This window comes from Sylvia atricapilla, chromosome 3 (genome assembly GCF_009819655.1).
Source record: "Sylvia atricapilla isolate bSylAtr1 chromosome 3, bSylAtr1.pri, whole genome shotgun sequence".
In the NCBI taxonomy this organism is placed as follows: domain Eukaryota; kingdom Metazoa; phylum Chordata; class Aves; order Passeriformes; family Sylviidae; genus Sylvia; species Sylvia atricapilla.
Genome location: NC_089142.1, coordinates 68,711,087 through 68,736,916, shown reverse-complemented (window position 1 = coordinate 68,736,916; position 25,830 = coordinate 68,711,087). Strand labels below are relative to the sequence as shown.

At 33.7% G+C, this 25,830-nt stretch overlaps 1 protein-coding gene across 3 annotated transcripts in view; it reads left to right on the top strand.

Annotated features, from left to right (window-relative positions):
• Positions 1–25,830, top strand: part of RYR2 (ryanodine receptor 2) — a 378,658-nt gene that overhangs the window by 316,800 nt on the left and 36,028 nt on the right. For 2 of the 3 annotated variants that reach the window (XM_066315680.1, XM_066315679.1), the window contains exons 74-82: positions 418–530; positions 1,160–1,256; positions 5,491–5,594; positions 6,138–6,189; positions 6,324–6,377; positions 14,023–14,122; positions 14,848–14,927; positions 16,854–16,930; positions 18,282–18,355. In XM_066315680.1, coding sequence (XP_066171777.1) covers positions 418–530; positions 1,160–1,256; positions 5,491–5,594; positions 6,138–6,189; positions 6,324–6,377; positions 14,023–14,122; positions 14,848–14,927; positions 16,854–16,930; positions 18,282–18,355 — 751 coding nt within the window. Of the gene's footprint in view, positions 1–417; positions 531–1,159; positions 1,257–5,490; positions 5,595–6,137; positions 6,190–6,323; positions 6,378–8,002; positions 8,027–14,022; positions 14,123–14,847; positions 14,928–16,853; positions 16,931–18,281; positions 18,356–25,830 lie in introns of all 3 variants that reach the window. The other variant, XM_066315678.1, reaches the window with a different exon arrangement.

Here is a 25,830-nt window from a genome sequence, read left to right as displayed (position 1 = left end):
CTTCAAAAATATTATCTGAGGGAATGTGAAGGTGTACAATTTACCTATACATGTGTAAAGAGTTACATATAAAAGAGAATGAATGAAAATTCTTTGCACTAGAAGTTAAGGCTTCCTGAGAGATGGCCTTATTGATTATAGTATTCTATCTAAAAGATAGAAAAAGTAGAATGAAGTAGAAAAGAGTATCTATATCATACCAGAAAAGGGAGATTTTTGCTTTAAGTTTATTTTCTAAATTCTGATTTTGTGATCAGGTTGAATGCTTGAGCTCTGTCTAGAACACTTTCTGATTGATTCTTCTTCTGTTGCTTTTCTACTTGATGTATCTGTTAACTAACATTTTTACTCCTATTACTGTTTCCAGACACTAGAGACATTGCCACATTATTTTTCTGTGTGTATTTTGTGTAACAGGTTGAGCATCCTCAGCGTTCCAAAAAAGCAGTGTGGCATAAGCTGCTGTCTAAACAGAGGAAAAGAGCAGTGGTGGCCTGCTTTAGAATGGCACCATTGTATAATCTGCCAAGGTAAGATTGTTCTGTCTTTCACAAATGCAGTAACATTCATACAGAGCTATTTGGCAAGCTTAAAAGGAAAAAAAAAAGAAAACCAGTGATTGTTACTATAGTTTGTATATTCCTTTCTTTTATTAGAATTAATTACTTCTTTTATCTTCTGACAAGAATAACAAAAAAAAATATAGTTTTCAATTTCTGATTTCAAGTTTAAACCTGAACATTAAAAAAAATGCAATTATTTGAGAATACAATCCAAAGTTATCTGTTGCTGTTATTGTAATATTTTTATCAAAAATAGAAAAATATTTTATATAAAAATTCAACAATGTGGAAATTTATTTTATTTGTTTATTATATTTAAATTTATTTAAATTTTTATTTATTATCGCTTCCTAAATAATTATTACCATGTTTGAGTATCAGTTTTACGAGCTAGTGGGACACAGTTTTAAATAAAAGATTTTAATGTAAATTTTCTTTTTAAATGGGTGCTTTGATAAGTTTAACCATAGAAATGTTGCTTCCCTTTTAAATTATTACTCTAATGACTGGACAGTTATTCAAGCTAAATGAAATTCATATTGACCAAATCTTCTTTTTAAAAGTTTACAGCTTTTGTTTTCAATCTTCCTTTTTAGACACCGAGCCGTCAATCTCTTTCTTCAAGGCTATGATAAATCTTGGATTGAAACTGAAGAACACTACTTTGAAGATAAACTGATAGAAGACTTAGCAGTACGTCTGGGTGAAAGGGTCATAGGAATGTATTATGGATTAACATTCTTCTTGTATAGTAATAATTATAAATCTGTGAGGTAGCTAAGATATCACTTAAGCTATCTCTACCCAAAGAGATGAGCTATAACCAAGTCACCCTGACAGCTTTTTAAGAATTACACATGATGCAGATTCCAAATCCTCTCAGGCTGTCTGCTTCAGGGCTTCAATAACCTTTTATAAGGCTTTTTTTTCTAAATTATGTGCTGTCATTCCCGTCTCTTATCTTCTGCCCTGTGGAGAGCTGGAACAGCCTATTCCCTTCTGTTTTGCAGCTAACCTTTGTGTATTTGAGGACTACATAATCCACATTAAAGCCATTCGAGTCAAAAGGTTAGAATATGAAACTAGAGGAATCTAGATCAATCAGTTCCTTAGAAGCTGTCAGTCTGCTTCTTCACAGAAGAATCCCTGTATCAGGGACATGAATATTTCTCCGTGTGGTGAAGTGTTAGAGCCATGTCTTTAGCCTTGTAAATACTTACAGTGATTTTCACTTAAGTCTGAGGTCTTCATCCCTTGCAGTTGTCTCTCTGAAAGGTAGGTTTTTCACAGCTTGGGCAAGAACAAGTATTAAAAACTGATTCCGTCCCTGGGATATCCAACAGAGCATAGTCTGAAATCAGTCTATTTATTGTAAGGAGAGCCTACTCTCTGCAATAGGGAGGGGAAGCTAACTGTAAAATTTCTATTAGAAAAAAAGTAATAATATGCTTTTACTGCTTAAAGCTTATGCCTAAAGCCAGCTACCCAAGTTGTAAACAATTTTGAGAATTAGGATCAAAATAGTGAAAGGGAAATCAGCAACAATGAGCTCAAAACAGACAGTCTGTGGAAGTTCACTTTTGCCAGCACGCATGCAGAATTAATTTATTGTATGAACAAGCATTGTGAAAAAACAAGAGACTTCTACAAATGTTTACTTTTAAACTGGTATCCTTCTGAATCCCAATACTATGCAAGTATTTTAAATAGTGCACGTTCAGTCTCAAAAATAATTATATTTTAGCAGTTGGGAACATGAGTGTGCAGTGGAACAACATAGATCTTTGCATGTGTGCATGTATGTGCAGGTGTGTGTGAACATGTAAAGAAATAACCCAGCATCATGATAATTTAGCTGCACTGACGTGAAGCATTATCTCCTTACCTCCATGATGAACCTATTCTATATAATATATATATTACATATTACATATTACATATTACATATAATATATTATATTTGCTAAGTTTGACAGCCAGTAGCTTGAGTGAAAAACTGTCTCAGAGAAGACAGAAACAGACTGGCCTGGCTTTTATATCATCCTTTATTTTAAAAACCTTTCTTTTAAAAGACTGTTCACACATATGGGTGTGTTTCCATTGCTCTCTTGGGGAGAGATGTATTGCACCTTTCATTCAAAAAAACACGCAAAACTCCATCTGTCTTTTAAATAAATTTACATTACATTGTGCTGCCTTAGAGCACTCACTCACTCTCAGAAGGGTGAGAGTTTGAGTTTCAGCTTTGTGGAGCTGACTCAAAATGCTTTGTGGGCATAATGAAAGATGTGGTGGTGTTGCTGGTGAAGGTTCCTCTTAGGGAAGCTATACCCCAGTTTAGCAAGGAATTAAAAGTTTATTGAACTGTCAAGATGAAAGCACAGCCTAGGCTAAGGTAGCAGAACTCATCTGGAAGGGGAGAAAGGAGGAGCCTTGGACTCTCTGATGCATTCTCGAAGGGTTGTCTGAAGTTTCTGGACTGTGCAGATATTAAATAGGAAAATTAATCAAACCCAGAAACCATAGGCAAAATTCCTGTCCTTTAACTCCCTGTAGTTAGTACACTACAACCTTTTATGCCATGGTGAGTTCTTTCTCAATACTGAGAACCTTAACCATTCATTTCTGCTAAGGAAAAATAATTTAAAGGAACAAATACAGTCAAAGCTACTTTCTTCCTGACTTTACCAGATCCCAGCCGTTTATGGACTGGTGGTAAGAGCTTTTTCTGGAATGTGGGAATTGAGCATTTCCATCGCATAAAAGCAGAGAACTGAACTTACACTTGCAGTTTTGCTCCTTGAATCTTCTCTCCTTAAGTTTATTATACAAAAGTGATACTCCTGTTCCCACTCCTTGTGAAATTAAAGAAGAAAAGTATACACTTTTACTCTTTTTGAGGAGCTTAATTGTCCTGATTCTTAATTCTGATTCAACAAATCAAGCCTCTGAGAGAGCTAGATTTTTGATGTTTGATGTTAGCATCATAAGGTATTCAACACTTTTTATTAATTGTAAAAATGCTTCTGCTTAAATAAATAGGTCATATGAACACTTAAGCTTATTTGACATAATTATTAATTTGTTTTGTTGGTAGATGTTAGTAATTTGTAAGAACAATATGTTTAATAGAAATTTAGATTTTATATAATAATAATAATACAATTAGATTATATAAAATAATATTTTTAAAGTCTTCAGTATTTATAAATGGCATCTAAAACTTACCCAACCTATTTGTTTTACTCTCTTATGTTACATTCAGGTAAAGCTTTTGGTTTTAGACTTAAATATAGGGCAAGTGTCTCAAGACTGAAAATAAAGCATAATTATTTTCCACAAATGTCAAAAATTCATTGATTCTAATGTTCATGCTGTGCTTAATAATGAGTTCTACTTAACTCAGTCACTGGTGAATTTGATCCTCAATTTAATTTCAATAAATCTGTGTAAACTAGTAATACATTAACACAACTTCTGCCCTTTTGTTTCATCAGTTTTTATAGCATTAGGGTGGTATTCTGATTGATAACATTATGAAGTACGGAATACTGCCAGTTAATTAAAGAGAAAGGTCAGCATTCTAAATGAGATTGAAATAAAGAGCAGGGGAAGACATCCATAGTTGTTCTGGTCTTGTTATTGATACTGTAAATACTATCACATACTGAAAAATGTGAAATGAACCTTGTATGGCCATCATAGAATGGCATATGGAACAACTACTGTGCACAGATGTGAACTGAACAGAATTCTCAGCTGCAACCAGTCATATTTGGCACAGCTGTGTGGAAAGGTGGACTTCACAAGTCTATAGCAATACTAGTATTCATAGACATCTATAAACATTTCCCTCAGGAATCTGTTTGGCATACAAAATCTTTTCTTAATAGACAACAATCCATTTTCCTTGTGTCTCTGAAGGGTCCAACCCATCCTTATTGCTTAACAGATAAACATATGGCAATATAATAATGTATTATTCGTGCTGTCTTATCAATGCATGGAATTCTTTTTATCTGTATTTTGGCGTATAGTGCTAGATGAAAACAAAGGGGAAGAGTGGGCATGTTTTCTGCAACCAATTTTCTTTGAGCTACCAGATTCTTCATAGAAAAAAGTGTCTGGATGAAGCAATTTTGTTAATAACCTGATAGGCAAAACTTACTTTCTGAAATGTCTTTTGGCAAATGGTAAGAAGTCAGAGGACAGGTTTTATAGATGCTTTTCAAAACACTGCTCATCGTTATAGTATTTAGGACTATATTCTTCTTTCACAGAAAGCCAAATAGAGCTGCCTACTGAAAGCAAAAATAACCACATGAAAAAAGAGCCCTCTTTATGCATTTATATTTGTTATTGCATATTATTGCAATATTTTTTGTACATTATTGATTTTTCATCTCCTAGAATTCTACATCCTGCCTACATTTCTGTTGTTGGTAGATAGAGCTCCTTATGTCTAAAACTGTTGGTATATTTCGGGTTTGGATTTCTTCTCCCTCAAAGTCTCTCAGAGTTTCTCAGTGAACATTATACCTAGCATAGACTTGAAACAGGATTCTCATTTTTATCTGATGAAGCTGGTTAACATAGCAGCAGACAGTATAATAATGATGGCATCTGTTTACCACTAGTTTTGGATAACAGAGTAAAAGATTTAAGTTATTTTCAGAATTTAGGGAAGAGGGTTTTTATGTGGAGAGGAAATCCAAAGCTTTGCAAGTGGTATCATCTTTGTAAGTCTTCATGGGCATAAACAGTCAGAATTAATTCTTTTCATATTTTGCTTGGAGGTTGCTTTCTTCTGGTTGTCCAAATCAAGATTTTGTATGTTAATATTTAATGTTTAGTAAATTGCACAAAGTAAAACATTTATTAGTATAGATAATTGAATATACTTTTAAAATCTCTTTTTTCCCCAAAGAAACCTGGAGAGGAACCACCAGAAGAAGATGAAAGCCTTAAAAGAGTTGATCCTTTACATCAACTTATTCTTCTATTCAGTCGAACAGCCTTGACTGAAAAATGGTAGGGATGGTGTGAGAGACTACAGAGTGTATGCAGATTTTCAGATTACTCCTGTATTTGAAGTCATATATGTCTCTTTTCAAGTGAGATTGCATAAGCTAGGCCAAAACGTGCGCATGAACATATGGTGAGTTTGAGTTACACTCAAACCTCTTTAGTTTGTGGTATGTAAAGAGATTTTTACCATGACTTTTTTGCAGTTATGGGTGCTGTGTTCAGGGTTCACTACTCCTTTGTCTTCTGTCCGTGTTCCCTATTGACAGTTACATTTTATGAAATACATTTTAAGTATAATTAAAAATTAACTATATTCACTTTACTGGAAGGTGTTTATAATTTTCTGAGTACTGTGTTTGTAGCTGGTGATAACTTTCTGTTTGTATAAGTTAATAAAGTCTTCATTTTCCAAAAATGTTTTATGATTATTTATGAGCATAGAAATTATTTTTAAAAAATTAACATGTTAAAAATATTTTGGCACCTCAATTGTACTGTAATGGCTCTAATCTTCCTCATTTTGCCTTTCTTCTCTCTATTAACCAGCAAACTGGAAGAAGATTTCCTGTATATGGCTTATGCTGACATTATGGCAAAGGTAACTTTTTTGATACTTAATGCTTATTTTGTGTTTTAATTAAGTTGGTGAAGAAGATCAACAGAAATAATTTGTTAAGTTTTATCAGTAAATTGCAAGTTATCAGCAAATGTTTTCTTTCTACATGTTATCAGAGCTGCCATGACGAAGAAGATGATGATGGTGAAGAAGAAGTGAAGAGTTTTGAAGTAAGATTATACTTGTTTTATTTTTCTTGTCATGTTAGACATTATTTCATAGCTTCCAGCTGACATTTATGTTTTTTGGTTCATGGCTTACTGCAGCTTATTATGCCAGTGAACTGCATGTCACAAGCTGGATATGGCAGATATGAGTCCCCAGATTATTATTAGTGAAACAAAAATGTGCACTGTATTACATAATGTAAAATTAAATAGAGAACAATTTAGTGGATCTAACATATTTGTCTCATTTAACTTTAACTTTTTAGTTAGGTATTACAGACAGTAACTTATTCTAAAAGTCAGATAATAACAGACTGTATCTTTTAAGTTGTTCTGCCCTACCTTTGGTTTGGAATTTAAAATACTGTAATACTACTTTTTGCAGTAGCCATTTACATTCAGTACCAGTAATTCATTCAGTAGTTTTATGTTCACATATATGTTAGTTCTTGTTAGTAAGATGTGAACTTCTGTCCATTGGTACTGCTAAGATTTTTGCTTGTGTTGAAAATAGGAATTTTATATTTATTGCTGTTTAATTTTGAGGTTTTAATGATCATCACTGTTTAAGAATATACACATGAGTTGATTACAAGTGTAAGAGTTGAATTCTTGTCACATGCTTGCTCTGGGATCTGTCTCTCTTTTTCCATTAATAAAATGGAGTTTGCAAGAAATTTGTTTCTTCTGAGGGGCACTGAAGGAATTAATTCTCTAATATTTTTAATATTTTAATGTGTTTTGGCATATTATGATTCCGACATTAAAAGATGTCTCGTGTGTCTTTCAAATCAATTAATTCTTACATTTCATATGCTTATGATAAAACTGAAACAAGAAGTAAACACTTCTATTATTTCTTTAAAATATTCTAAATATACTGATTAATTTGCTGTAAAACCATCTGCGCTGTTCTGATTGTTGAGGAGTGGTTTGGGTCATGTTTACTTTTACTCCATTGTTTATAGACGTAGAATGTTCTGTATGTTTTCTACATGATGTTGCGTGATATAGCACTGAATTATTTAAGTACCTATTCCCTATTTGACTGTATAAAGAAAGAATATCAATACTAAAATCTTTTCAATCACTCAGGAGTCCAGTTGAGTTACAAGTAATGTACTCAATATATAAATTTTTTGTTTCTTGCTAAATATCTCAGTATGAACCCAAATTTCAGTGGGTTTTTCTGATTTTTTTTTTCTTTGGGAATGCATTATAAGACTTACCATTGACAAAGAATATTCATTCCTATAGGCTCTTACCAGTTAGCCTGTACATGCTTGTTAGATATCAAAAGCCTCGTGCTTATAGATGAGAAAATTGTTTAATAGGAAGTCATTGAAGTGTATGAAAAAATTTATTAATAAGGGATTTTTTAGTGCTCCGTACCTAAATTATAATGAGTTCTTTGTTCAGCATTCAATTTTTTTTGTCTTGAGAGAAGATCCTATTCATTTGTTTCTCTTTGTTGTTTTTCCTGTAGCTGTGAAACTTATGTTTAAATAATGTATTTATATGTTCAAAAGACAATTTTATGTATGTATTTGGTCAGTCACCTGCAGAAAAAAATTTTGGACTTCTTTTTCTTATTACTATTTCGCTTCTTGTCCTTGCCCTTCCTTAAGGTGACAGGATCACAACGCAGCAAGGTAAAACAAAAAATATGTGTGTATTTGTCTGGGTCTAATTTTGTGATTTTTCAGGCCCAACATCTTGGATAAGTTCAACTAAAAGGTCTTGATATCATTTTTAACATTTCAGTTGCAGCATGATATCTCTACCAAACCCTTTTTGTGTGCAAGCTCTTTAAGGATTTCAGGAATTATTTATGCAGAATATGCCATGTAAAATTGTGGTACCATTGTGGGGAAAACAGAGTGCTGTTTGGCTTGTTCATGTTGTTTTGCTGTTCATGCCTTTTGTGCATCAGTTATCTTCTTTTTAGTTAGAACTTCATTTGAGTTATTAAAACAACTTACTTGGTTATTAAGGGAAACTGGTTGAACTTCTCTTCTGTATCTTAGCAGACACACATTTATTGTGATATAGTGGTAGAATTTGGTTTCCAATATTTATCAGAGAGAGTATCAGTCATAATTCATGTCTGATTCAGGTCCTTTGGAGCTGAGTCCTTAGCCTTCATCATTATAGTATTTGACAGAAACTCCTTAGGTTACTCCCTTACCTTAAATGAGTCCTAGTTCTTCCATATTTTCTCCAAGAACACAGAGGCAATAGCTCTGAAACTTCAGTGTTAATATTTTTATTGCCTCAATTTCTTACACAGCCTTTTGTGTCTAACCATGAAAGCCTCACCATTGTTTCTGAAAGGTGTCCCATGCCTATGCAGCAGACTACTTGCCTGCTTCATGCAGGTAGGAATCTCAGTTCCCACTGTTGACTCAGGCCACTTTGTGGTAGCGCTGAAAGAATGTAGTCTGGGAGAAGGTATGGTGTGTGGAGTAGATAATTTTTGGTTCTTAAGGTGTTTAAATACAGTTATTTATGCTGTGGCTAATGACAGCTAGAGTAAGAAAAGATGACTTGCTTGAGATTGGAAATGCACAGATTTAGCTAATGGTCAGACTTCAGTCAGTAACTTCAAATTTAATTTCCTGTGGCAATGTAGGGAAACAACTGTAACCTTCTCCATGGAAAAAAACAAAGTGATTTTGTTATTTTGTTTGCTAGCCTTCTATTAAAATTCAGATCAAAAAAGAAAGAGGTTCTCATGCATCTGTGGGGAGAGAGGATATATTTCAGGATCAACTTTACTCTTGCTCCTTCAAAAATTTGCACAGGTCTGTTCCACCTTCATGTGATAAAGGCATTATCCTGGAAGATGAATGTGCTCAAAAAAAGTTATTTAAAAGGTCTTGTAATTACTACAAACACAAAGTGCATATTAAAAAACTCCAAAGAAGAGAAATAAGCAATCTAATAATGTATGTATATATATATATATATATATATATATTTTTTTAGTTCCAACAATTCAACTAATCAAATACTACATATCTATCACTCTGCTTACCTGGTTACCATACACTAAGTCTTGTATGCTCCATAAAAATTTTTTTCTTGCTGACTGTGAAGTATTTTAAAAGGGAAAAAAACCCACAAGAAGAAATAACCTTTGCTTCCTTTATACATGGCATTAAACAGTTGTGCAGATGTGAAACTGTATATGCCAGCTGCGTGTGTGCTTGTGTGTGCATTTGTGTGTTTCTGTCTGGCAATCGAACTTCAATGTTGAAGGCAGTTCTTTTATTCTATCCTACTGTGTGCATGCGTAATGAGTGACTGCCCAATTTGTGTGGGGATAAAAGTCTACTGCTCCTCTAGGGTTTAAAAATGTGTGGTGTTTGAAGTCTTGAATCCTTTCACAGTCAGAGCAATAGAGACATTTGGGCAAGCTTTGAATATGATGGAAATGCTGAGTGTATTTTATTGACGTTTTTCTTGCCCATATCTCATGCAGTGTAGTCTCATTTTTGTACAATTAATCCATGTTGGGTTAATAGTGTGAACAATAGGGACGTGACAATAATGTTTTCTCTGTGTTAGTATATTCCTGTCAGCATTTATATGCTAGTATTTGCTTTATTACAGTTGTTTTTGCCCCTTCCCCTGTGTCTCTAAGTTAACTTTTTGTCATATTGAGCAGATGCTCAATTGACTCTCTCTAAATTCAGTGTCACTGTCTCCTTTGATTCGAATAGAAAATTCTTTCAAATGAAACTGTTTCACTAGCGGAATGCAAATAATTTTCTGCATTTGAGTCACTCCTACATACTAACATATGCTAAGTACGTGTAGGATGGGAACTCAAGATAGAGTCAAAATTTAGCTCATATTTTTAAACACATTTGTATTACATTGATCTAAATTGACTCTTCACAAGAAGAAATGAAATGGGGGAAATAGAGCTTCCTGTGTCAATTCTTTCCATTCCTGGTACTGATAGAAACTTTGTTGATAGACTTCTGTACTCACAATTTTTTTTACAAAATAATATGTTGTGCTGTCACTTACCTCAGACAAAAATTTTCAAGTTTCTCTATGTAAAAATGATGAAACCTCTTAAGGCTCCAGCCCTTTGAAGATGGTTGCCTTTATGTCCTACTGTCACAAATCCTGAATAAACTACCAAGTTTCAGTATACGGACGTATACTGCATATTTACAATAAGCAACAATTTATTATATGAATTAAGATCAGGCTCCATATTCATTTTTTCAATTCTAAGAAAGTAAATATTCCAGTCATTACTTCAGTTTTTCCTGCATGTATGGATGGAACAGATTGTACGGAACCTAATACATAGTTTCTCTCTCTACACTACAGAATGTGTTATTTATTCATAGAATAGTTTGGGTTGGAAAGGACCTTTAGAGGTCCTTGAATCCAAACCCCTTGCAACAAGCAGTGATGCTTCAATTATGAAGTCCAAAAGGAGTGATTTAGCAAATTCTATTTTATTTATAGAGCAGAAACCAGCATATATTGAACTTAAAGGATTTAATTATATGTAGAGATGTATATATAAAAAGATACAGAAGTATTATGGATGAGTACTTGATATTTTAATTATGTAGCTTATACTAATGCATGCCTGACATGGAAATGAACAGGTGTTTTACCAGTGTAAGACCTCCCTTAATAAGATTTGTTCTCTCAACTAAGCAGAAGTCTTGAAACGTATGAAATATGAAGACAATTCAAAGGAGAAGAATTCATCTTCTAATAGCTGAGTTGAAACCAATTTCTATTCTTTACATCTTTTTTATTCTCTTTAACTTAATTTCATGATTTATATTAAGAAAAAAGAAAGAAAAAAGAACAGTCTGTAAAAGTAGGGTCTTATGCCAGCAGTCTGTATTTTGGAGCTTAGTGGTGGCAGCAAATCTAGCTCTCTATACGTCCTAGCTCCAAGGGAGAATCCAAGAATCAGTCTCTGTATATGAATTACAAGAAAATTTAAGAATTTCAGTGACACACTTCTTAGTTGAAGCTTCTCTTTAGTTTTAGCAAGTTTATTTCCTACAAATTTGAACTAAAACTTATGATTTTGCCCAGTTTATTTTGGCATATGATTGCCTATAATGATTTAAAACCCAAAAACCAGAATGAAGTAGAAAATATTTGATCTCTGCTTTCAAAAGTTTCCTTGGTTTGGTAGGTTGCTGGGAAAAGTCTATAATATGAGAACACATGTATGTACATTTTTATGTGGTCAACTATTCCTATATGAGTGGAAGACATCCAAGATAAAATTTGTTCTTCATTGAGGATTGGTTTTGTTGGAATTGGGGTGTGTGGCTTTTTGTTTGTTGGTTTGGTTTTGGTTTTTTTTTTTTTTTTTTTTTTTTTTTTTTTTTTTTTTTTAAATTCTGTTCAATTTTTTTAGTTTCATTTAGTGAAGTATTTTTGCTATTGTGATGGTTTGGTGAATGACAAAGCTCCAATCATTGGCTAATTGCTTTGGTACTTTTCTTGCAACTGGCAAGCAACCAGATAAAGTGCAAAAAGCTGAAACTGGTAGCATAGGTAACTGTAAACAATAAGCACATCTTAGAGAAATGGTGGTAACCTTATTAACTTAATCTGCTTTGTAGGCAATGGATGGCTCACTGCATGCAAGTGTTACCATCACATATATATTTATGTCTATGTATTGACTTGGCATGGAGAAGGCAACAGTGAAGATGCATTGTGAAGCTGAAGAAGGAACCATGATCTTTATGGGTTATCATCAAAGAAATCAAAGAATGGTTGCTTTTAAAAGAAGTGCTTGTAGCATTTTTGTTTCTGGATTGGTTTGTTTGTTTGTCTTTGGTTTTCTTTTTTTGGTCTCCTGTTATTAGTATCTTAAATATCTTGATTTCCACAGGCAATGCCTCTTCCTACCATTCTTCTTTACTGCCATTGCAAGAATTTAGTCTGTAGATTATGCAGATACCTCCTGTGATCATTCTTATAAATCTTTGATATTCTTATAAAAAAATATTGTAGAATGAAAGAAGTGTAGCTGGGTTAGGCTTGTGAATAGTAAATTTTGCGATGAAGGAAAGATGAAAGGGTGTTGGGTCTAGAACTATAAAAGTATCTAGAAATAGGAAATAGTTTTTAAGGAAAGAAAGGCTTATCAAGTTTCAGTGGCTTCTGAAACAAGTGAAAATATTTTATTGTAGTTACACTGAACCTGTGATGTCATGGTTTTCTGGTGGTTTGTGTGTGTGGTGTGTGTGTGCGTGTGCGTGTATGTTTCTGTTTTGTTTTTGTTGAACTCCCAGGAAGAGGTTTAAACATGAAGGCAAATCTTTCAAACCCTAGCATGGCTAAATACAAAGCAACGCTGCCATTTTTATTTTCCTTTTCGTGCCTCCATCTAGATCTGTCACATAATTTAAAGCAAAAAGAAAGATACAATTTAACCACAGGAGAGCTAATAGTGTGAAAAAAAAAAACCCTGATGAATTTTGTTTCCGCAGCACGATATTATCAAAGATTTAAGAAACAAATTTGCCAGCCTCGGCGAGAACTCTCTGGTAACAGCATAAATGTCTGTGTTGGTTTGCTTTTGAGTTAAAGGTTTATTTTTCATTCATTTGAACATATTTCTCTTTTTTACCTCTTCTTTTTTAATTTAATACTCATACCCTCAATTTAGCAAGCCTTCATTTTTTAAACCTCTTCCATCTTCCAATGTATTTTTTCTGTAACTTGGATGGAAAGTTTATGGCAGCAAAGCTGTCATTCTGGCTACTTCTGCTGCAGCTGTTCCTGCTTTTAGGTCATACATGTTTTGGGCGTTGTGTTTTTGGACATGATACTAACTGATTGTGTCATGTTCCTTTTTTAGTAAGCTTTTTACCACGCCATCTGATGGAATCACTGTCATAGGGCTCTATGCAACTTCCATTTTGCAACTTATACTGCTTAGTCATCCTCAATTCTCCAGCAAACTTCAATTAACCTGATGAAAGTTGAAACTCATCTGGAATTAACTGTGCCTTTATGTTTGCTCTTTATGCTCTTTATGTTTTCGGTAGTAGTTTAAATTACAAAAAAAAAAACTTCACCATTGCTCAAGCAACGCCATGCAGTATTGTTTGTTGCCGCTAGAGAACACAAAATATAAAAGCACAGTGTATTCTATAAAATATTTTGTTAGTAGGGGGGCAATCTATATTGTAATATGATATGTTTTGAAAAAAAATCTGAGATGCTTCTTTTACTCTGGTATTCAGCAACAACTTGCAACTCAAGAGCCACATACTGAGCAGTATGAAGTTATGGTCACACTATAGAAGAATATTAAGAGTATGAACTGTTGCACAAAAACACAGCACAAAAGTACAAGTTTGATACAAGCAATATATATAATGAACATGGGCTTTGAACTAACCTAATGATTCACAATTGAGATGACTCTTTCCAGATAAACTACTAAAAGCATATTAAAGAAAAATACCAAGTGGAGATTATTACTTGAACCTGTTAATTATATGTTCAATAGCATCGTATGTATTAAAATGGTTCATGATGTTGCCATAGAGCCCATATACTGAGAAAACTAAGAACCTTTGGAGGATTGATAGTAACTCAAATCTCATGTTAAATGACTGGAATTTTTATTCAGGAAAAAGAAATGGAAAAGCAAAAACTTCTGTATCAACAAGCCAGACTGCATGATCGAGGTGCTGCTGAGATGGTGCTGCAGACAATCAGTGCAAGTAAAGGTAGGGTTTTGATGTGTAGATTAAATTTTACACCTTATATCTAATGAACTTTGAAGTTATTTTATTTATGATTGGGCAAAACATGCAGATATTGGCTCTAAGGTTTGCCATCAAAATGAACTCAAAATTTCAAAATTTTTGACAGCTAATCCAAAAAAGTATAAGTAATTTTCATGAGACTATTGTTTCTTTTGTAGTTATAATTAATTTTTCTAGTGCTAATTTTGCAGATGTGTGAAGTACTTTATAACTTTAGCAGCATTGAATGATAAAATGGCCTTCAAATTCTGTAATCTGTACAGTTTTGAAGTAGGTGTGGACTTAAGTCCTTTTGTTATTTCCCATTCTCCAAATACCTGCTTTATTAGTGCACTTTTCAGATAAAACATTTTTAAAGGTTAAATTATGCTTTTTTCCCTTAAAACCCATCTTGTTCTAAGGATTTGTGCTTTCATTTTTTTCTGTTGTGATTTGTTTTCACAGTAGTGATGTTCTAAAAATTCCTGATTACAAATTTTGTTTACTGTAGTTAACAGTAAGCTTGGGTCACTGTCATTTTCTGAAGAAATGTATACTTCGTATGCATTACACTATGTCTGTAGGCCCTCATGAAGAAATTAAGGAAAGATAGGTCAGTTTTGCAATCCATTGAATGGTTAAATTAGTTAATAAAACATTCTTAATTTTATATGTGATCCAAAAATATATTTTAAAATATTTTTAAGGTGAGATGGGGCCAATGGTTGCAGCTACGCTAAAGCTAGGAATTGCCATCCTAAATGGAGGAAATTCTACTGTTCAACAGGTAAGGTACTAGTTTCTACTCATTTTAGCCAGTATAGATCTTTATACCATGGTCATTATTACTGCAGTAGCACATTATGAACTGTGACTATCTGTCACATACTCTTTAGCCTCTTACTCTTTTTTGCAGAATAAAATCACATACAAAAATACCTTTTTTGGTGGGTATTTCTTATTTGTTTACAAGGCTAATAGAGATTTGGTTTACACTTCAGGTGTAAGGGGGGAAATTTATGTTAAAGCATTTACTTCTGTAGGAATTCTTTGAGAAGGAGGGCTTTCTTGCAAGATTGCCCTTGTCCTATAGCCAGTATAGCAAAATTGCTGACCCCAGTCTTCACCAAAAAGAATGATACACAATTTCAGAAGTCCTTAGGTTATGCAGTGGAGAATCTTGCTGATGAAAGCAGAGAAAATCCTGAATAACTAATCTATCATAAGATAATTTGGCATCCAGAGGACAAGTCTGATATGTTAAAATAATCCTGTTGAAGTGAAGAGACTGATACAGGGAGTGTTTGGTGCTCTGTACTAGTTGAAGTTTCCTGTGTTGAGAAGGGTTTATACCTGCCATTACTAAATTATTTTAGTACAGTTTAAAGAATACAGACAACTGGGAACAATTAAGGTCCCAATTGAAGCAGCTGAATGCAACCAAAGTAATGTTGTCTTTATGACCTGGCATTGCCAGGAATTCACATGAAAGACTACAGTAGTGAAGAAATTATTTGCTTGAACCACTGCCAGTTCTTTGTGATGTCATGATATTAAATTGGGAAAATCATGAAATTTGTAATCCTACAACCTATTTTTAAAACTCATCTGTTAAAATCTTAAAGAATCAAAATGCAGGAAACAGTATTTTTTACATTGATAGAAATGCTACTAGTCTAAATTACATACTTATAAAAGCATCATTAATACAGTTAGAATTCTTGTTTTTTTCAGTTGCCTCATTTCTACCATTTTTTTCTGGTGTTAGGCTCAACTTTCCAATTTTCCTTTGGGTCCTAAGATCAACTCTTCAGTCTTGCATGGAAAGAATGGTATGGGTGGGGGGAGGGGAACAGTAGTAGTTTTGAAAAGTCATTATCATCATTCTCCTCTGGAATTCTTTGCTTTGATTGGTATAATGTTGATTGAGGTATTCTTTTTCTATAATCTTGGGTCTGCCTGGATTTACAGTGACATGTTTTGCTAATGCTGTCTGCTTATGTGCTTTCCATTTTGGAGGTTACTTATAATCCACTTTTCCTATTATTTTTGCAAAAACAGTTTTACTTCACTCACAACATGAATTCTTATGGCTTTTCCTGCTAAGATTGACCTTTAGCACTGTGGGTTTTCTTCACAACTGGGAGCATCAGTATCATCCTATATCTTTAATCGACAACACATTGAATTATAGAATCACAGTTCACTTAATAAATTCTTGGTATTGTAATCTGTTTTCAGATAGCTATTACACATTATAAAAAAGCTAAATGAAATTTTAAAATATGCTCAAATTACTGCAAATAGGCTGTTGCAGCTAAAATAATTTAAACCAAACTGAGGTTAGGAAAAGCCCCGTCTAGTGTTGAAACTATAGTGTCAACACAGGTTTTTAGCCTAGAAGTACCAAGATTGCATTTATATTAAACACTAAATTCTTCTGGCTGTGTTGAATTTAGTTGCTATCTTTATTTTCCATGCTTTATGAAGGCGTAACCAAAATGTATGACCTTTTCCATAAAGTATATGAGTATTAAATGTTCTTTTTGGTTTTGATACCTGTATTTTTTTCTGCAAGGCTCTTGAAAATATTACAGATATTTCCAAACACCATCATCACTAATGGCATTGAATCCATACTGTCTTAAGTTACTTAGGTTATCACATAATATTAATATTAATTGTCTGCATAAATTATTTGTGTTTGCTGCAGAAAATGCTTGACTACCTCAAGGATAAAAAAGATGTGGGGTTCTTTCAGAGCCTTGCTGGTCTTATGCAGTCCTGTAGGTAAGAAAGTATTGACTTGAAAAATTTATTATTTTGCATTTATATTTTATTTGATGGGTTTTATAGTTCTGGAATGATCCTGTACCTAGTTCTTGCAGACAGTACTTGGGGACTGTAATGTGCTAGATTTGGGTTAAAGGACAGGGTGATGCTCATGGTATGAAAATCTTCGTGATATAGATCTACCTTTGTAAGAAAGCTCTTTTCAAAAATATTTACGGAATTCGAGTCTACCTGAGATACGGCAGAAATAAACTCCAGAGTTAGGAATATTTCTCAGAGGTGAATCCTTAACTCTGGAGGTGTCCAGTACTCCTGCAGAGCTCAGATTAATGATCGATGTTAAGCAATCATAAAGATTTTGGGGAAACCCAGCTTTGTTAGAATTTTTCATAGGACTTCCTAGAAGTCAGAAAAAGGAGTGGAATATCTATTTTCATATTAAAATAACAAATTTTAATAAACTGAGATGATACTGTGACTTTTTTTCCATTCGTGCTTATTTATGATTTGTATTGATTTCATATATAAGTGTATGTGTTTAAATGTTTTATATGTAATTTCTAAGAATAAGCCATGTCAGTAAATGATGTATTAATAAACACAGGACTGAAAGGGGCTCTCTGGATCAGGTGATTCAGTCTTGTTATGTCATGGGCATCACGTTATGTATTCTTTTTTCTTAATGCTGTCTCTGGCCAAGTCTCATTTTGAAACCACTGAGGCTTCTTGCCAACAGAGGTGCTGTCATAGTTCTATGTTCATCTGGCTTTTATAACTGTTTTCCTTATGAACAAAAGTTATCCCTGGCCAGATGACATGCAGAGCCCTGAAAGGCAGAACCTTGCAGGTTGACAAATGAAGTACGTGTGGTATATGTTCCATAAATCTGGTTAGTTGCATGCATATTCCCTTTTGGCAGCCTCAGATTTTCAGAACGTGGAGAGAGAGAAACACTAAGTGGAACTAGTAATGGCAGTTTCTTAATGGACCTTGCTGCTTGCTATGGACTGGGCTATAATATGACAGTAGTCAATAACTCAGCTTCTTTATAGCACCTAAAAATTAGTATGTATATCATAAATGCATACATTTCCCTATTCTATTTTTTTGGTCAGTCATACAGAGCTGAATTCTGTGGTCACTTTCAGGGCAAAAGCAGGTTAAGGCTGTTGAGCTGAGATTTGTAATCTAATAACAGACACATATATCAAATCACTGAGATGTATCTTTTTAATACTAGTATGCTTGTAAACTTCAATCACATCACGCATCCTTTTTAACTTCCATGAAATTAAATATTGCATATATTTAATTAGTCACAAGATAAATGTACTTTTTCTCACCGCAGTGTTCTTGACCTAAATGCCTTTGAACGTCAGAACAAAGCAGAAGGCCTTGGCATGGTGACTGAAGAGGGATCAGGTACTATTGATTCAACAGAAATTTATCCATGACCTTTTTTAAGTTTTGCAGTAGCAAGCTGAATTTGAAAGAACCCAGGGGAGGTTTAGGTTAAGTATAAGGAACAGTTTCTTCATCCAGAGGGTAGCTGGTCACTTGAACAGGCTCTTCAGGGAATTGGTCACAGCACCAGCCTCACAGAGCCCAAGCAGTGTTTGGACAATGCTCTCAGGCACATGATGGGATTTTGGGGTGTCCCACATGGGGCCAGGATTTAGAATTTGAAGATACTTGTGGGTGTCTTCCAACTCAGGATTGTCTATGATTTAATGAACCATGTAAATATATATCTAGAGGCTGAAGCTAAAACAGATTTCCTAAAAGTGATTTGTATTTAATTGACATACATAAGCCTGTCCTTGTCAACAGTAAATCATTAGCACATGTTGAGTTTCAGAATGATCTCAGAGGATTCTTTCTCATCATTCTGAAGAAGTGAAGACATTACATGTAAAATTGAAAACATATTCCATTTACAAACAGTGGTGTTTATGCATGTAAAACATTTCAGAAGCCCCCAACCAGTTTCAGCATAAAATGAAATTAAAAGTTCCCACCTGATTTCTTAAACTGAAAACCACACCACTTACTTACAAGCCATAAATTAAATATAAGAGGTTGAGGGAAATCTATCTGCTCTGTGGAAAAAGGTCTGGGAAAGCTTTCTCTTTGAAATATTTTTCTTCTGTTTGTCTTTGGGAAAATACTGCAAAAATTTCACTCTAGTTTTGACTTTGAACCAATTTGGCTTTCCACCCCTGGTGTTGTTAGCTCACTGTCAATTTCTTTCTTCTGTTTGATAACGAATTCTACTACTCCCTTACTGTGGTTGTCCGGATACATTAAGTTCGTTCTTACATGCTTATTAGAGCTACCAAAGCACATTTTCTTCCCTTCAGTATTTTTTACAGTGCATTTTTGTATTTAAATCCCACAGTGACCTAACCTTTTAACATGTTTTTTATCTTAAAAGCAAGGTAAAAAAGCTTGACTGTATAATCCCTATTTCATTTTAGGGGTCATAATTCATACCAGCAGCACTACATATCTCATTGTCCCTTGTGCCCGTAGGTCTTTTATGCGGCCTATTTCTTTAATATTCAACTGCTTAAACAATAATTGTTCATCAACTATTATGTTTGTCTGAATGACTTCAAGGCCAGTAAAAATTTCTGCTTCTCCAAAAGTGCTCTCAGAGTTTAAATTGTAGATTAAGTCTTTCTAGACTTATATGAGTAAAAAAAAAAAAGTGAACCCATGTGGATAAAATTCAGATACAAGATTGTCAATTGAGCACTGGTACAGCTATCTGGCATATAAATTTTAGCCATTACTCTCATGTTTTACTGAAGACTATTCTGCACAGCCCTTTGTTCTTTTGGATAATATTTCTACTCTTACATGACTAAACTTATTCATAATGTTGGATTCTGAAATGGACTCTCAAGATATTGGCTTATTATTCTTTTGACCTCTGCCTCTGTTTCTAGAAATGACTGATTTTGCATGCAAATACAAATAAATCTTTAAATGCTGCATAATTGACTCTACTGATGTTGAGAGTATTTTTGTCCTTCCTCATTTGAGGAATTTTTTTTTTCTGTTTTCTGTTCATTTGATGTTTCTCTTTTAGTACAAAACAAATTTTGGCAAAACCAATACTAACTGTATTTTGTATTTGCTAAAACAAATTCTCACCTTTTTTCTTTTTTTCCTGTTTCTTTTTCTTTGAACTAATTGTCCTGTCCTCCCTTCCTCAGTCATCACCCATGAGCGTGGTAATTATTAAAAACAACTGCCTATTCCTTATTTTCCCTGCTCTTAGCTTTGTGTCAGCACTGTACAGTTCCTGAATGTCACTAGATTTTTTTTCCTGTAAGACTGCTAAACTAGTGTGATTTTTCTGTTAATATTATAGTTGTTCATTCTAAAATTCTTGGTTTACACATCAAACCTTCCCATTTTGGTCTTCCTCTATTTATCAGGATTTGCACAGTGACTGACATAGTAGATGTAAGAGCAACAAGCTTTTTTATATTTTCCTTTCCTGTTCTTTTTTATTTGTTTTCATTTTAGCAAGCCCAATATTTGCAATGGATGAATGTTAAAAGGAAAAACAAAATTATACACATATTCAAAGCCTTGTGCTTTAGCCCTCCTGTAGCCTTTTTGTTGTGTATTGAATGTGGCTTTATTGCTGCATTGATTTGTGCAAGCCCAGGAAATCAGTGGTGGATCCAGTGAGGATTTGAGGGTGGATAGTAAGGAGAGGACTTACCACTGGCTGGGTTTATCTAATGCGGTCAGGAGTTGATACCAGAAAGAGGTGGTGCATTGCTAATTAAGATGAATCAATACTGTTTACAGGTGATTCTTCCTTATTCTGAAAGCTATTTGGTGTGTTATGGTTGCAATACCTCAAAGTTTCTGTACTTCAAGTAGAGGAAAAGCTTTGTAGGACCAGCTGCCATGAGATGTTCATGTCACCATGTGAAAAGAGAATTTAAAATACAAAATGTGTATACCAGTCAGCAGAAACAATGAACTCCAACACAGCAGATGTCTTTTCATTAGCCAAATGTTGGAGAGGAGGATGATCTGGTGTTTTATTTGTTTTCTCAGTGGGAATTTTCTTATTTGGCAGCTTAACAAAATTCTACACAGCGATTAGGGTAATTTTTTGTTTGTTTTCTCTGTTTCTGAGCAGTAGCAGTGTCAAGATACAGTAATCACTGTGTCAAAGATTTCTTGGCACAAAGGGATAATATTTGCTAACACCATCTTTTCCTACATATTAATATCCAGCTACTGAAAATTCAAGACAAAAGAAAACCAAAAGTGGCTGTAATTAGCCCCTTAAAAATTACATTATTGTTGATAATATGCTACCTTCAAACAGTAATTTTTTTAATATTATGAAGCACACCTTTTTCAGTTAATTGAAAAGTAGTTTACATAAGAGCTGTACAGGTACTGATATTAATAACTGATAGCATTAAGAAAGCCAAGCCAGTGTGTCTCTGGGGAAGCTCCTGTGGTGAACAGTTTCAAAGTATCCTAGATTTCATAGGATATCTGGCCTTTTATGTCTGCAATTCTGTGAGTAACCATCTGTTATTACTACAAAGGAAGTATTAAAGATGAGAAAGATTTTCTCCCAGGTTGTTTTTGGTTTTGTTTTTTTGAGAAAGTTGCTTAGTCTATCAGTAATTAATTACTCCTCAATCAGAGATAATTTTATTGATTCCCAAGGAAATGATGGGTTGTAAAATGTGCATTTTGGCCTGTTTATCATTTCATCTCAATTGGCTGCAGAAGCACATTCATGAGTAATTGTCATTGACTTTGCAACCTACAAGCCTGAAACTATTATTCCCAAAGTCAAAGAAAAACTGTTGAAACTTATGGGAATAAAGTCAGCTTTTTGTCATGTGCAGATCTTGTTTCTGGTCCCATGCCAATCTTAGCAATAGATAGAAAGCCCTGTATTGAGTCAACATGGATGTGAAATTTATTGCTCTATTCCCATTGTTTCTTTGTGCTGTCCACATCGTAAGTGCCTTGTCCTGATATTCCTCTGACTGGTACTACCTTCCCTTTCCAAACCCTGGAACCCCCACTGGTAACAACATTGATGGTTCTTTAGCAGATGTGTTTCTTACTTGTTTTTGTGGCGTACTCAATGTTGTTTCTTCTGTATGTATTTTGTTTTGATTGTTCTGTTTCCTTTTCCAAAAAGGGGGGGTCAAAATCAAAGATATATAGAAATACTTACTATTTTGCAATGTTTTTTATTTAACACTCATACTCCTTGCCATTTCACTGTGAGTCACAAAAATCTTGAAAGTGCAATGTTTTTCTCTTTTGGAGAGACTTGTTTTACTTATATGAAGTACAAAACTTAAGATATTAAGTTTACACTCAGATTATTTTACCTTTTTTACCTCGCTCAGGAAAGCTCTATTTTAATGTTCAATTCTTTGATATTTTATCATGTCTTCCTTTCATTTCTCTGTAAGTTCATAAAAGCCTTGTTTTAATAAAATACAGATTTAGAATGAGACTTTTACCAATCTGAGAGACAGAGGTCATAACTAGCTGTAGGCAGATAATAAGCTGTACTGTAGGTTTACATTAGAGCTATTTTCTGCCATTAATAATGTCGAATTAATAGATAAGCTTTTGGCCTTCACCAACCTACTCACACTTAAAGTCACACTTGAATCAGTATTTTCATTTGAAAGAGAACTTAAATAACTTCAGGGAATTTCACTCACTGAGGAACCAAGTGCATTTCTTACTTGAATTAGACTGTTGAGAAGTCAAAGACATGCAGCATTAACAATCCAACTCAATACTGTCTGGATCTTGTGATAAAAATAAATCAACTCACTTTATAATGGGACCGACTTGCTCTTTATTCACAGACATCATAAAAATTCCCATTTGAAAGCTGAAAGTATTTTTATATTTCTGTAATGTGTACTATCCAACCTGTGTTTTTGAGTAGCAATAGAAGTAAGATCTTTTTCACTGAAAATTTAAAAAATAAAGTCAAGAAAGATAGAGGGAATCACTGAACTTTGATACATGCACTTTCAATGAAAACAACCCCATGCATTTATTTTTCATTGAATTTTATTTTTTGTTTCCTACATGATACCTCTGTTCCTGTATATCACAAACTGCCAGTTTTGCGAAAGTTACAGGCTTAAAGCCTTTGTGTGTACAGCCATACCATTTACATACAGCATGAGCAATGGCAGCATTTTAACATCTAAACATGTATTAGAATATATCTAATACCAACAGAAATTAAAGAATGTTTTTTCATAACAACCTAAATCATACTATATGTAGCATGTATGTTTGTAAGTGCATTCTTTGCAAATGTTTGTGTGAACTGGCATGAATTTGTGTGCACAGCAGCAAAGGTTGCTCTTCTGAATTGTATAGAAAGAAATGGGTCTCCATTTCAATTCTGTAGTTGCCAGTGAGGCATCACTTATAGTCAGTAAGTACAATCTGAAAATGGAAAATCCTGTCTATACTAACATTGCTTCTAGTCTGATTTTGATCAGGTGTAAAAATTGAAAACCAGGGTATTGTAAATCTTAGTGTGGCCAGATGGTTTGAGATAAGTTTGTTGGGGTTTTTTTTTTGCTTAATTGTAAAATATGTAAAATTAGTTCTAAAAGGAACAGACCTTTCAGCTTTTATGCAACGATGCACCTAAACACCTTCAGATTTTGAAGAATTTTTGAACACAATACCTTGTGTTCAAGTTGTGAATTATTTACAGTGGAGCTAATTAAAAGACCCTCCAGGCCCTTCCAATAATAAGAATGAAATCTGTTTATTAAAAATTCCTGAAATCCCGAAATTGTACTAAAGGCCAGGATCTGTATAACATCTTAACTTGTGGCTTGTTTTCCTCTTGTCCTGGAATCTTGATTCCTAAGAGAACAAGGAGAATAGTGGTCAAAAATATTAAACTGTGACTTATTCTGTAATCTTATTCCTACAAATGGCTATGATTCAGTGGTGCCTTAATACACAAGAAAAAGATGATTGGGCCTTTCATGGGCTTGATTTTTCCGAACAAATTTCCTGAGGAGTTATTTTATAAAATCACTGCTATTTCAGCAGTCAAGCTACAAGCATTATATGTGTGATACAGGCTTCATCCAATATTTGGCTTTTTGTAATTCTTATTTTCGCACCTTGTTCAACAGAGCATGTGAGCCCACATGAAACTTTAAGCATGACAGGAGTTCAATTAGATTGAAAAGAAGAAAGTAACTCATCCTGAGAAATCTTCTCTATTATTGCATTTGACCAGCAGCATATGAAACTCTTGTGAAGGACTGAACTTGCATGTAATGTTGAATAATATACTTTTAAGAGCCCAGGCACATTCTGTTTTTGCCTTCTTGGGCATATATTGCATATATACCTTTATTAGCATTGACAGAAACAATGTTTTATTTTTCATTGTTTAATTAACTGAAAAGGTTTTCAGTCTCCTGTGACTGAAAAACTATGTGCCTCGTAGTTATATTTTCAGTGGAGAAAAATTTCATGGAAAGTCATTCAAAGTATTTAACTCATTTCTGGAGAAATAATTGGGTATTTTTGTGACTGCTGAAGTTCATATCTAGAATTAGGAGAAAAAGCATCTTATCATTCCCTATGGTTCAAGAAATTATGTTGGCCTATGCCTTAGTGATATATACTCTTAACATTAAACATTGTCTTGAGGGCAACAGAAAAGCGTGAAATTTTGTACTTTAAGATATTCATATTAGTTTTCAAAATACTTTTGATTCCTATTCCTAGTGTACTGAAGATCCTCACCTTAAAATTCACAGTCTGTGGACTCATTAGTCCATTATCTTGAAATTATAATTGCTCATGACTTTATGTAAAGTTAAACTTCTGATCATGTCTATTTATACTCCAAATTGTACATAAATACTGTTTACATTTCAGCTAGCTAGTATGAGGAAAGTTAGCTTTATCATAGCCAAATTCAGCCCAAACAGTCATAATCTAATAATAATAATATAGTAATCTGTAAATGTGAATATTATAATTTGAGTTATATACCAGTAGAACAGGATGGAAGCAATCATTGATTTAACTAAGGTATCTAATTTTTTTTCTGGTCTTCTGTTCAGGATTCTCTCTTTGTAGAACCTAAATTATATCCCCTCAAAGAAAAATTCTTTCAAACTGTTTTGCAGTTTGCTTAAATTTTCATCTCCCTCCTTTTCTTGTTCACAGATACTGCTTGTTATATATTCAAATTATATATATTCATAAGTAGTAGAAGTTTTTGTGACTTCCATCTTTGCATATGTAGTCAAAACACTTCCCCAAGGTTCTACATGGGAATTTTCTTACTTTTGATAGGTGGCCTTTACTGCTTTAACACCTATAGTTTTGTCCTCGTGTGTCATTTTATAAGCTGTTCTACATTTTCCTCAGTTGTGATTGTTTTCCTGGGTGAATGGTTATTTCTCGACTTCACATGTCCCTGTACAAAGTTAACTTTATGTATTGATGTACTTGAAATAATGATGTTTTGATTGAGGGCTTTTTAGTATATTGTTTCCTGTGTGGGAAAAAATAATGCTTGAAATTTTATTCATTTGGATATTAGTTATTTATCAAAAAAATTAACTGAAGGGCCTAATTCAGTAAAGCATTTTGGCATTTGGTCTTAACTAATTAAAAATGTATTGTTTTTTTTGTCAAAGGAGACATGTCTGCTTTGTGTCAGCAGCAGACAGGTACTAAATCCTCAAATATTTCAGTCTAAATGGTGCTTGAGAGTCCACACAGCTGTAAATTTCATGGGTTGTTTTAGAATATTTTAAAATCAAATGGTTTATTTGAGGAGTGATTTTCATAGCCTTTTGATTAAATCTCAT